This window comes from Alosa sapidissima, chromosome 17 (assembly GCF_018492685.1).
Source record: "Alosa sapidissima isolate fAloSap1 chromosome 17, fAloSap1.pri, whole genome shotgun sequence".
NCBI classification, from domain to species: Eukaryota; Metazoa; Chordata; class Actinopteri; order Clupeiformes; family Clupeidae; genus Alosa; species Alosa sapidissima.
In genome coordinates this window covers 832,000-843,799 of record NC_055973.1, presented here as the reverse complement: position 1 = coordinate 843,799, position 11,800 = coordinate 832,000, and the positions used below count along the sequence as shown (strand labels likewise).

Sequence of the window (11,800 nt, the reverse complement as noted above, 5' to 3'; positions counted from 1 at the left end):
AAAGATAATAATGCTAACCAAGTTACTATGCTATCTAGCATGATAACAATGTTAAAATGTTAACTATGCTAACCATGTGACTTAGTTAACCTAGCTAATAATTTTAGCAGTTATCCTAACTATGCTAACTAGCATGCTAACTATGCTAACCATGTAACTTAGCTAATCATTTTTAACAGTTATGTTAACTATGCTAACTAGCATGCTGGCAATGCTAACATGTTAACTATGCTAACCATGTTACTTAGCTAACTTAGCTAATCATTTTTAGCAGTTATGCTAAAATGCTAACAATGTTAGCAATGTTAATTATGCTAATCATGCTAACTAGCTAAGTCAAGTCAAGTCAGATTAATTTTTAAAGCGCATTTAACATGCACATAGTGCAAAACAAAGCGCTCCACAAACAAGACACATAACAACATGACAAAAGATGCCGGATGGAGCGGTGTAGTCGCCAGCGTACCCATGATATCAAGACAAGACAAATACATTAAAAAAATAACAAATACAAAAAATGCCGGATGGAGCGGCGTAGTCGCCAGCGTACCCGTGACACCAAGACATACAAGACAGACAACAAAACAAATAAACAAATAAAAAAAAAGAAAATATATTTTAAAAGGGGAAAACGTGATGTTAAAATTAGTCCAATCACCAAACCAGCCGAAAATGTCCAAGGGCAATGATGATCCGCGAAAACTGCGCACAGAGCTGTGTCTTCACAACCGATGCAATGCCAACAAAGTTCTTCAGCAACTGACCAACCCGGTGAACTCACTGGCAGTCCGGAAACAACGCCAACGTTAGAAGCTAGGCCTGCTAGACTGCAGTCTGGAGATGATGGAAGCACAGTCCAAAGTACTGAGCGATCGTGCAGATCCGCAACTCGGTGGACCCAACAGCGACCGTCTGCCGCTCCGTGACAATGCAACTCCTCACCGTTAACGCCAGTCTGCAGTTGGCAAGGCAGCCCGCAGGTCAGCAACAGCTCGGCGGCCACGGTAGATCGCTCGCAGAGTAGAGCCTAGGTCCGGCTGGCCCGAGAGATCCCCTTGACCAGACAGTGAAGTGCACTGTTCACGGATGGATGGAAGGATGTCAGAGGCCCAGTTAGTCTGACAAAATATGATGTAAAATGTCATAAAGAGTAAAAACAAATAATGCAGATATAGTTACAATAGTGTTGCTAGGGTACATATGTTGGTTATTATGCCAAATTAAGTGGTTGCTATGCTGGTGGTTGGCTGAAAAAAACAATATATAATATGTGTGTGTAGCACTTACAATGACCAGAATAAATCCTTATGAATAAAGTTAGTGAAAATGCCCTAAAAACAGCTTAGGGTTCTAAGGGTTAACTAACTTACCAGATTCTCGTCTCGATGCCAGGCAGCCCCTCCTCCCAAGTCTGGACTGGAGAGCGTGGGGGGAAATTGGGAATTTGCAGCTCGCGATACAGCAGATTCGCTGGATCATTGCCAAAACGAACGAAACTCCACAGACTGTAGATCTGACGTCTTTAGTCTTATTTGCAAAATTACCCACTGTCACTAACGCATTTCAAATGCAAATGCTACAATGGTAATTCAAGTGCAAAGTGCATGGATGATAACAACAATAAAACATTTGCAGCCACAAATCATGATTTAATGGATCTAATGCACATTGTTTTCTTATTCTGATCATGAATGTTTTGCTGCAGCTTTTCTACTGAAAACCGTTTTGAGCAGACTGTTTAATTTGAGCTGATGATTTTTCAAAACATGCAAGAATCCCCCAAATATAATAAATAGGCCCAATGTAAATTACATGCCATATGGCACCTGTAAGTATTAAGGCAATTCAAAGCAAAAATGTCTGAGTCAACATGCGTACCAGAGGTGAAAATGTCCAATCCACTTAACAATCCAAGTACAATATGCATAAACCGTTTGTTTTATTGCAATACTATAAAATGTAAGTGCATTGTAACTCAAATTAGTCGAATGTACTTGTGTTTGTTAGTTATGCTTTAAAACTGAAAACATAAAGTACAATTCAATCAACTATCTGATTGTATATGAAATCCGGGTTTACAGTGTATTATCATACTGAAGCTATTCTACCAGAATTCCACCTATGTGAGCTCTGTATCCCTATGTCTCTCTTTGTCGCTTTGTGGCTCACTGTGGATGGGCGAAGCCTGTTTGAAAAAAGCATGCTTGGCTTTGCAGCTGCAGAGATAGAGGTCATCGGAGGCGAGCTCTACTCAAAACAGCTAGGAAGAGAGAAAACGAGTGAACAATATGTAACCCATGAACGATGTGTGACCTGTGATCACTGTATAAACCCCTGAACTTTGTGTAAACCTCTGAACTTGTGTTACGGTGAAAAGATAGATACTTTATTGATCCCCAAGGGGAAATTCAAGGTCTCAGTATACAGACATCACACACAACGTGCACTTACAGTAGAAAAAGTAATAAGTATATAAAAAACTCCTCTGCACAATAGAGACAGTAGAATATGAAAATAGTAAAATACTAAATACTAAATCAAATATCCACATAGTGTGCTTAAGGATAATCAGGCATAAGGTGCTTCCAGTGACAGGGCAGGGACTGAGCCTGTAATTCTGTATGCATGGTAAGGTGCTCTGTGAGATTGAGTGTCATGGTGATGGTGCAAAGTCCAACAGTGCAAGAATAAAGTCTAGAGCCCAGCATAAAATAAATAATAGAATAATGTAGACAAAGTAATATAAAAAACTATATCAGTGCAAGAATAGGTTGAAAAAGTAGGGTTACAGCCATTGGTCAAGTATTATAAAGAACTAAGTACAGCCACAATCCAGGCTGTGGGAGGGAGGGAGGGAGGGAGGGGTTATGCATATGTGCTAATATAGCATGTAAATAGTGTCAGTAAAACAGTAGGCTAGTGCACAGTCAGTACACAAACATGGAGAAGATGGAGAGGCAGACAGACTATGCAGAGAAGTCTATCGAAAAGTTTGTACCCTTGGCAGCAATAGTGCTGACTTGCAAAGATAAGACCGAACAATGATCCTTTCATAACGCCTCAATTTCTGGCCCGTGTCTGAATATATGATACGACAATAGGCATTGACATTAACAGTTTATTTCAAAATGTTTTAAGAAAAGTTATGTCCATGAGTTTAAAAGTTAAGCAGTTTCCAATTAACATAAAGATACATTATGATAGGCTACTTGTGAAACAGCAATGTCAGAAGCAATGTCAGCAATTAAATTTTTTTTTTTTTAAAAAAGACTATTCTAAAGTTATAAAACATACAGTATACAGTAGCCTACTTGAGGTGTGCACAGCACTTAAACCCTGAAAAACGTTCCTTTAAAATGAATATCAAGGTCCAATAAGGCAGATAATGGCATATTTGGTAAGCCAGATATTGACAACCTACAGACATGGCCAATGGTAGCCAAAAAGACATTCTGCTGCATTTAGGCTAATAAACGCTATTAGGCTATACTGATAAGGTCAGCTCTTCATCATTTCTGTTGGCCATAGCATACCATTCTTCATACTCTGGGTTGGGCACACTGCGATTTAACACCACATCATAGTGACCATTACTAAGCCAGCTTAGCCAAACTACAGGTTTACTTGAGTTCTCCTCTCCTAGAAAATGAACCATGGTCGACACAGTAGGGCTTGCAAAACTTCCTCCAGTGGTCAGATAAATGTTCACGTTGAGCAACTTGCTCAAAGCCAACAACTCAGGATATCCAGCCCATACCCCTTCTTGCGAGGCACTGACAAGAAAATCCCCGACATCTCCTTCGATGATAGGGTTGAATTCTTCTAAGTGGTCAGCGATGTAATGTATTGCTTGTTCTCTCAGTTCCTTGTGCTTTGACTGATTCCCGTAGGCTGCCCTACTCACTGCCCGGTACAGGCAGTTGCCATCGGGGATTATGTAAAACCGATACTTTTGCCTTTCGTGAAGGTATGCATTTTGATTTGCAACTTCCCACAAGTAGCATATCACTTTTTCTTGGGTAGGACCGGTTACGTTCGGACTCGGCGACAGAATTGGAGCCTCATACCTTTTGAACGCAAGGTCTTCATAACACAAACTATCATTTCCTTCAAGTTCATTCAATTTCTGATTTCTTTGCCCGTCGAAGATATGTCCGTACTGCGTACCAGAATTTGGATGCGTTCTGTAAGATTTATTTGTGACATCGACGCACCCCTGTACCTTATCTTGGTTTCTATGTTTCGCAACTCCTCCATGTGAGCCGGTGTCTCCTTTTATCCACGAGCGATCAAGGTGGTTCGCTACCAAGTAATCCGACAGAGTATTATCACCATAATGAGTGAAAATGTTTGAAGTCAAGTGATTTCTCTGCCTCTCTGGGTGGATAGAAGTCTCTTCACCATGCAGACGAGAGGTCACGAGGTCTGCAGTGGATATGGAAATAGGCCAGTCTTCAAAAGAAAACGCAGGCATAATGGCGTGTAATTCTTTGATGAAGTGATCCGTTATGGACACTGAATGGGTTACTCTGGATTCTTACTCCCGTCTCTTGTAGGTTAGGCCCACTTGTTGTTGGGCTCGCAGGCAGGTTGTCAGTATGCTAAATGCGATTTCAGACTCCCCTTTTAAGCGTCTTACAGCCTATTCGCTTATGATTCAAATGACGCTTAAAAGATGACTGCATCAGCTGAAAATAGGCTCTGATCCATCGCGAGTAGCTTACCATAACGTTGAAATGACACATAGGTTCCAGTTATTGCGTAGTGTTGCGTAGCCTCCTGTTTTGCGTCAGTGGTTATTTTGGTTACCTACTAGTAATAATACATTTCCGGAGGAACTGCGAAGTGTGCTTGCTCTGGTGCGGTCACCAACGCAGGGCTGCCAACTTTTCAAAAAACCTTGGAGTGAGATTTGGTGGGGCCAACCAAAATTTTGCTGCGTAGGCTACATAGGACATTTTTGTTTGACTCATTCAGCATTATTACCGTATAGCAAAAAAGAAATGAAAAAAAAAAAAAAAATCAGTGGTTCTCTTTTGGTATCAAAGGGATCTACTAGGACCTCGGCCTGAACCTGCGTTCATCTGATGCTGTGTCGTCCTAAGGGTGTTTTATAAGAATTTAAGAAATATTGGTATTTTTTAACTTTTAAATGCATCAATCGGGTGCACTTTCAATATAAATTCAGAGGTCAGACTTGCTTATTTTTATGGAAATATTTGTGCTGTAGCCTAAACTATTTTGCACTTCAGAATTACAGTATAATCATGCACACACCAGTGGAATAGTTATGGTGACATTGCAATAAGTTCACAACTACAAAACATAAATGCTAGGTTTCACAGTTCCGAAATGGTAAAAAATGTGTGTACATTTCAGCACTCCATGTAATTACGCAGAAGTGGTCACCTGTGTTATTCAGCTAGTTCATTTAGGGTAAGATATTTGTCATTGCAATGGCCATCTAGCCTATAGCCTACACGCTTTTCCTTTTTCAGGACGTTCCCATATCTGGGAACGTATGATGTGAATGTTTGCATATGGCTTATGTCAGGCTTAGAAAAAAATATTTCTGTCTCATTATTTGATTTTCGTCATATTTTTGCATTAATGTCACTAGGAAGTATGGTGGATTTTTATGATTTAAAGGGATGTAATCATAGGTTTTCATGTTTTAGAAGAATGTACAGTAGTCATGAGTGTCATAAGTTTTTATGTCACTGCATTTGCTGTGAGCAGAGTGAGATCATTGTATCCTGTGTAGGCCAGACCAACTATCAGGAGTGGGGTGAGTGGAAAAGTACTGGGGGTACCAGGATGAGAGCATCTCCTCCTTACATGGTCAAGGGAAGGGGGGTGTTATCCAGCTGGTGAGCACCGGACAGGACAGGGAGTAGGAGGCCACTGTGTCTTATGATTTAGGGCCTGTCCAGCTACAGTGGGTCCCAGTTAAGTTTGGACAGGTTCCTTCATGAATCACGCACCCCATTTTCTCAGCAGAAATGGCACAAACTGCAATTGACACAAACAACCACAAGGTGTCACTTGGAAGTTCTGCCACTACTATTTTTGATGCGACTTGACTTAACTGCTTCCATGACGCAGTGAGCTTACCAAACATATATGATAATACAATAGCGTGAGTTTATATATCTTATACCCTATTTGTCACGGTTACTTATAGATGTGATAGCGTAACGATAAGCGCATGAAACTTTCAGCAGGGGAACGGGAACTTAAATTGATCACGGTAGTTTAAGCTTACACTTAAACAGACAAAACATTCTAATATGAAAATGTAGATGCAATTGTTGTAAAATGGTGCAGCTCATTTAAGAAAGCCCCATGCGCAGGGATGGAAAGAGAGAAAGCGAGAGGGGATGTGTGTTAGAACTTAGATGCGTGTGGAAAAGTAGACGTGCTGTTGAGACTGGAGCGTCATATTCAAACCGCAGCATGCCTGCTTGCCGACGTTCAAACGAAAAGCACCTTTTGCGTTTGAATGTAGCACGATTTTTTTTTAAACAGCTGGACAAATGATTTAGCTAATTGATTATAGCCTGCACACCAGCAATTGTTGAACATTTACCTGTACAAGACAGTAGCCCAGCCTAACAAGCATGTTGCAGGCCTACTGTAGAAATTTCACTTAAATTGCAACCGCAACATGCCTGCTTGCCGACGTTCAAACGACAACGAAAAAGATATCAAAGCAACAAGAGGGTTGAGTCTGAATGACACGGAGTTCAGACTCATATTGCTCCTCATAACCATAAAAAAGTGTTTTTTCTTTTCTTTTTGAGCACGTCCGAATCCCAGGACATAACGCACTGGACCTTATAATAGGCTCGAGATATAATTCCAAAGGGGGCAGATAGGGGCCTTACTGCACTTAAAACTTAAAAAGATTGAACGAAGCTTCCCGAAATTTGAAATTGCGATCAGTGACTGGCATCGGGTGAAGCTTTTTGAAGTTGAACAGGCTATTAAAAACTATTTGCGCACCTCAATGTCACAGGAGGGCTCTCCCTTCTATGAATTGAAAAAGACGTTATGCTACCTGCAAACTGGCCTATGATATCATTGCTGAGTTTGCGGCAAAGCAAGACAATGTTTTTTCAGAGTCAGGATATGGCAAGTCAGTGTCATTTATTTGTCCAATGTTAGCCTACAGACCAGTTTCCAGTGCACATCTTATCAACAGTTTGAATGTCTGTGTGTTTCTGCTCATTGACAAATACCGTTCAGCACAATGATTCATGCCCAATTAATTTCCCCTGTTAAAGTGTTCGCCTTTGTTACACTATTTGGTTTCGTGATGTAGCCTATGATAAACATCATATGGCCAAATATGTGACTCAGCTAATGTTAAAGGCTATACAATTTCCCCTCTTAAAGACAAGCTGGTGTAGCTTATTAAACTAGGCTACTAAAATGCACCGACGGTAGCCTTGGCTATGTGTAAATTAAGCTATCGCATGATTTCATGCACGTAAGTTCATGCATCTGTCAAGTTCGCACAGGGCCTCGCACCCCCTTGCGACGACCCTGCAGCTCCTCCTAAGACAGCGAGGAAAAAGTTAAAATACGTGATAAACCCGGGAAAAGTTGACAGGTTTGTTTCGGTCCCGGTGATTATTTGTGAAATTGTGCAAACGACAGCCTTTTCAAGGTATTTCAAGGAAGGTGTCGTAGCATGCAAGCTCCCAAATTGACCCAGTAGCCTACAGAAGGCATCAATAAATTGTTGGGACTGGGGAGGGTCATGCATTTTTTCTCAATCACTTTGGAGGGCCAGGGAGGGTCACGTCTTTTTTGACTAACGCTCCCAAAACTCCTACGGTAGCCCCTTAAATAAATAACGAACAGTCCCTAATTGATTATAGCCTGTAGGCCTACTAGGCTAGTCAAAGTTTAATAATGTTCTGCACCTTTTACTAAAGAATAAAGAAAATTAAGAAGACATCTGAGCTGCACCGGCGTCTCTCCTTCTCTCTAACACTTTTTGGCTTTGGCTAAATATTTCTAAAATCATTTGAGTTTCACTAGTCACATGTTTTAACAAGGAACACTTGTTATTGAACTAATAACAGACGTGTATCAAAAATTGACTTTATTTCCATACGGAGAAATAACATATGCAGAGTCTAACCAAGGTCAATCTTGCCAAAAAAGCCCTCAAACCTGAAAACACATGAGGCAAAAGTGCAAAACATTACAAAACTAACTAAACTAACACGCGCATATTTTTGTATTGCAATCATTATAGCCTACAGTTGTAACAGCGCGTAACAGTCGTTTTACTCCCCGGATGCGCTCATTATAAAGAACGTTTAACGTGTCCCAAAAACAGCTATCAATTAATCATCAAACGTCTTATAAACAAGTCTTGCCAGGAGCAACACCTTGCAAAAAATGATAACAATAGGCCTAGGCCTTTATATGGCTCTGCTCCTGCCTAGATTCGAACTCAGAACTGCCTGAAAGTTGCAGACCTGTTCTGGAAATATGTGCATTAACCCACTCGACCGTCAGACAACGCTATCTGCTTCGAGTAGCCTATTGGGTAGGACTGTAGTCTACACTGGTTGCTGTGGCACAGTCTTGAGTGACCGAATTCGTTTTTCTTTGTCATATGAATGCTGTCATTTTGTTAACATTACTGTTAAGGAGATGCTGTAGGCAAAGTCTATATTTCAACCTCGTTAGTGTAGTAAAAAAAATCAGAACTATTCACAAGGTTTCTGGGCAGCATATTTATGTTCTGTTAGCAAGCGAACTTCTCATGACTACCGACAAAGTAGCCTACTGCCAGCTGACGAAGCTCTCATTTTAAAACATTACTGAGAGACAGACACTGTACAATCAAGAAATCTTGCCACTGAATCCAAAACTATGTTTAACATTATGTACAAGGCTTAGGCTACAGTGGACTAGCATGTTGCAGGGGCTGCTAAAAACACAGAGAAACGCACTGAAAACTCGGCCAATCACAGCCCTTGCTGTCGAATGCGCCGTCTGGTTCGACCGTGGAATTCCACAGCGGACTATGCTGCCCCCAAGCGGCTGCAGTTGTACTTACATTTCACCATTCACCATGATCGTGAATGAAGTGTCAATTTTTAACTGGGACCCACTGTATGTCTACTGTGTGAGTATATTGTGATAAAAACACCTAATTTTTTGCTTTTTAATTTTTAACTAGGTGGCGCTATACATGAAATAAGTGGTAAGTGGGATGGGTTGACATGCCCCCTTAAGACCAACATACAAAAAAAAGGTGGACCTCCTAGGCCCTACGGTTCTCGAGATATTCACAGAAAACTGTCTCCGGCCACCTACAGGCCAGTTGGTGTATAGTAACATAAATTAATTTATTGTGTGGCCCCCCATGAACGGAATTCCACGAAACTTGGCATGCATTCAGAGGGTGTCATAAGGATCCTACACTTCTGATATCGTGCAGTTTTGACTATGTTAGGTCACAGATACCTGCGATTACAACACCTCATTTTTACTTTTTTGTGTTTAACTAGGTGGCGCTATACATGAAATGAGTGGTTATGGAATGGGTTGACATGGCCCCTTGAGATCAACATACAAAAAAAACCTTACGGTTCTTGAGATATTCACAGAAAACTGTGTCTGCCCTACCCTCCTTTCGGGGGGTGCAGTCCAGCGGGGGGGCTACAGATCAAAACGAAAAACGATGGTTCTATGCTATCCATATGGGGTTACATGCCCACCAAGTTTCGTCTACCCCGGTCTTTCAGTGTCCCGGGAATCCTTGACGGAAATTTGGACATGCGAAAAATCTGACAAAACGCGCAGCGAAGCGGCAGTCATAATAAGGTGAATGAATGAAACACTTGAAAAAGAACAGTTCTGATGAGTTTTGAATTTGAAAAATAACCCTTAGAAATATATTTCCAGAATTTCCTATATTACAAGTATCTATCTATCTGTCTTAATCTATACACCAAAGTCACTATTGGTGTATATGCTGCAAGTGATCACTATGTTAAGTGATAGGTAAACTGCCTGTAACTAATCATAAACTAACATATTAGCTACCTAAGCCTAACTATCTTCAAAGGCTTGCCGGGCTCGAGGCAGATGCCCCCTCCCCAGAGTTACCTTTACATAAAAGACAAAAAAAAATGAAAGAAAAATAAACACTTCGCAGGAAGAGTAGACAACGCTACTCAGCTGAAGCACTCTAACTACTCAGAGCATTCACAGCATTTTGTCAGATAGATAGATAGATAGATAGATTTTTTTGTTATTTTTATAGTCTATATGTTTTTTTTTTTCTTTTTAAGGATTTTTTTCAGGATTAGGAATTGGGGGTTGTTGAGGATTAGGAATTAGGATTGGTGAAGAAGAGGGATGGCAACAAAATAGTCTTGGTCTGGCAAAAGCACACATTTTCTTCGAACATCCACAAGGTGCCCAACTTCAAGACTGTCTTTTAGCGTGTGGACCTGAAAACAGCCTATGTGAGCGGATGGGCAGAGATAAGTGAAATGTGAATCTCTGTAGCTAAATGTTCTGTAGACTATAAAAACTGAACCAGATGATTTCACAATGTTTTGGACCAGTGCAATCTCCTGTCCTATCGCTATACAGTTGTCCCCAGTGTTTGTTGACAGGCATAAGTCTTTTGTTAATGCCTTTCTGTACTGTTTGGCATTGCTGAATTGCAGAGGCAATGGACCATCCTGGTGTGAGTCAAACAAAAGGGGCTGCGCACTTGGAGGTGAAGTCAAGGCCTCAGGCACCTCTGACAGTCTCTTGACCACTTGTTGTAATGGTTGATGAGGCTTTCTCAACATTTTTTTTTATTTTTCCAAGAAAATTTTCATAGGGAAACGAAGAGACACGGTCAAGGGCACCAAATTGTCGGTATACATCAGTTAGATGTATCACCTGATGTATAGTAAAAACAATTTCCCCTTCACCATATAAGTCTCAAGTTTTTTACAAATGCTGTCAGTACTCTATTGGCAAAATCAATCATGGGTGCAGAGAGGTTGGGACTGAGTAATAAAAACACACCCACAGAGAACAACAAGAAGTTTTCAAATATCTCTCTTGGGAGAATGCGTTTCAGAACCACAGGCCCATGACCATGAACTGTCTTAGCTCTGTGGCCTTCCATCTGTCTATTTCTGCAAGTTCTCGTGGTTTTCGGGCAAATTCAGTGGGAATATGGGGACGGAGAGCAATCAGTTTCGATGATATTGCTGTGATCACTCTAGATGGCTGTCTAGTTGCCAGATTTTTTCCCTTCATCCAGAACAGAATAAGTTTTCGAGTTACACCCAAACAGCACAGGTGCATGTAATCGATTGGAAACCTTGTTACCATCAGGACAATGCCAGTAAGGGGACTAGGATGTAGGTGGTGATCTGTGTCTGACATCAAAGCAAAGTCTTCATCAGACCTAAGCCTGGCATTCATCTCAGGGTATGTCATTTTATTTTGCCACACACCTACTTGATGGCACTTGTCGCACCCAGAGTAGCCATTGTGGGACTTTGTCTGTTTTATGTAAGCCCGTGCTGGAGCATCACATATAAAAGAACACACCACCACCTTCAGAGTTTCACCTCTGTAGGTCAGTCCATCTTTCAGTAACTAGGTGAGGTCATCTACAAATGTCTTCAGGTAATCATGCACATTAGACGGTTTTGCATTACCACAGAACAGACCCACAATGAAAGGTTTTTTCGTGTAATAGTAATCATTGACAGGATTGGCCAAAACTGAACTTTAGAACTTTTGAAAATGGGTAAAC

General features: G+C 40.9%; 1 protein-coding gene across 1 annotated transcript; it reads right to left on the bottom strand.

Moving 5' to 3' along the window:
- Positions 1-3,104: 3,104 nt before the first annotated feature.
- On the bottom strand, positions 3,105-4,796 carry LOC121688446 (OTU domain-containing protein 1). The gene has a single exon (XM_042068074.1). It carries the CDS (start codon positions 4,472-4,474, stop codon positions 3,485-3,487), a length of 990 nt encoding a protein of 329 aa, XP_041924008.1. The 5' UTR covers positions 4,475-4,796; the 3' UTR covers positions 3,105-3,484.
- Positions 4,797-11,800: the final 7,004 nt, after the last annotated feature.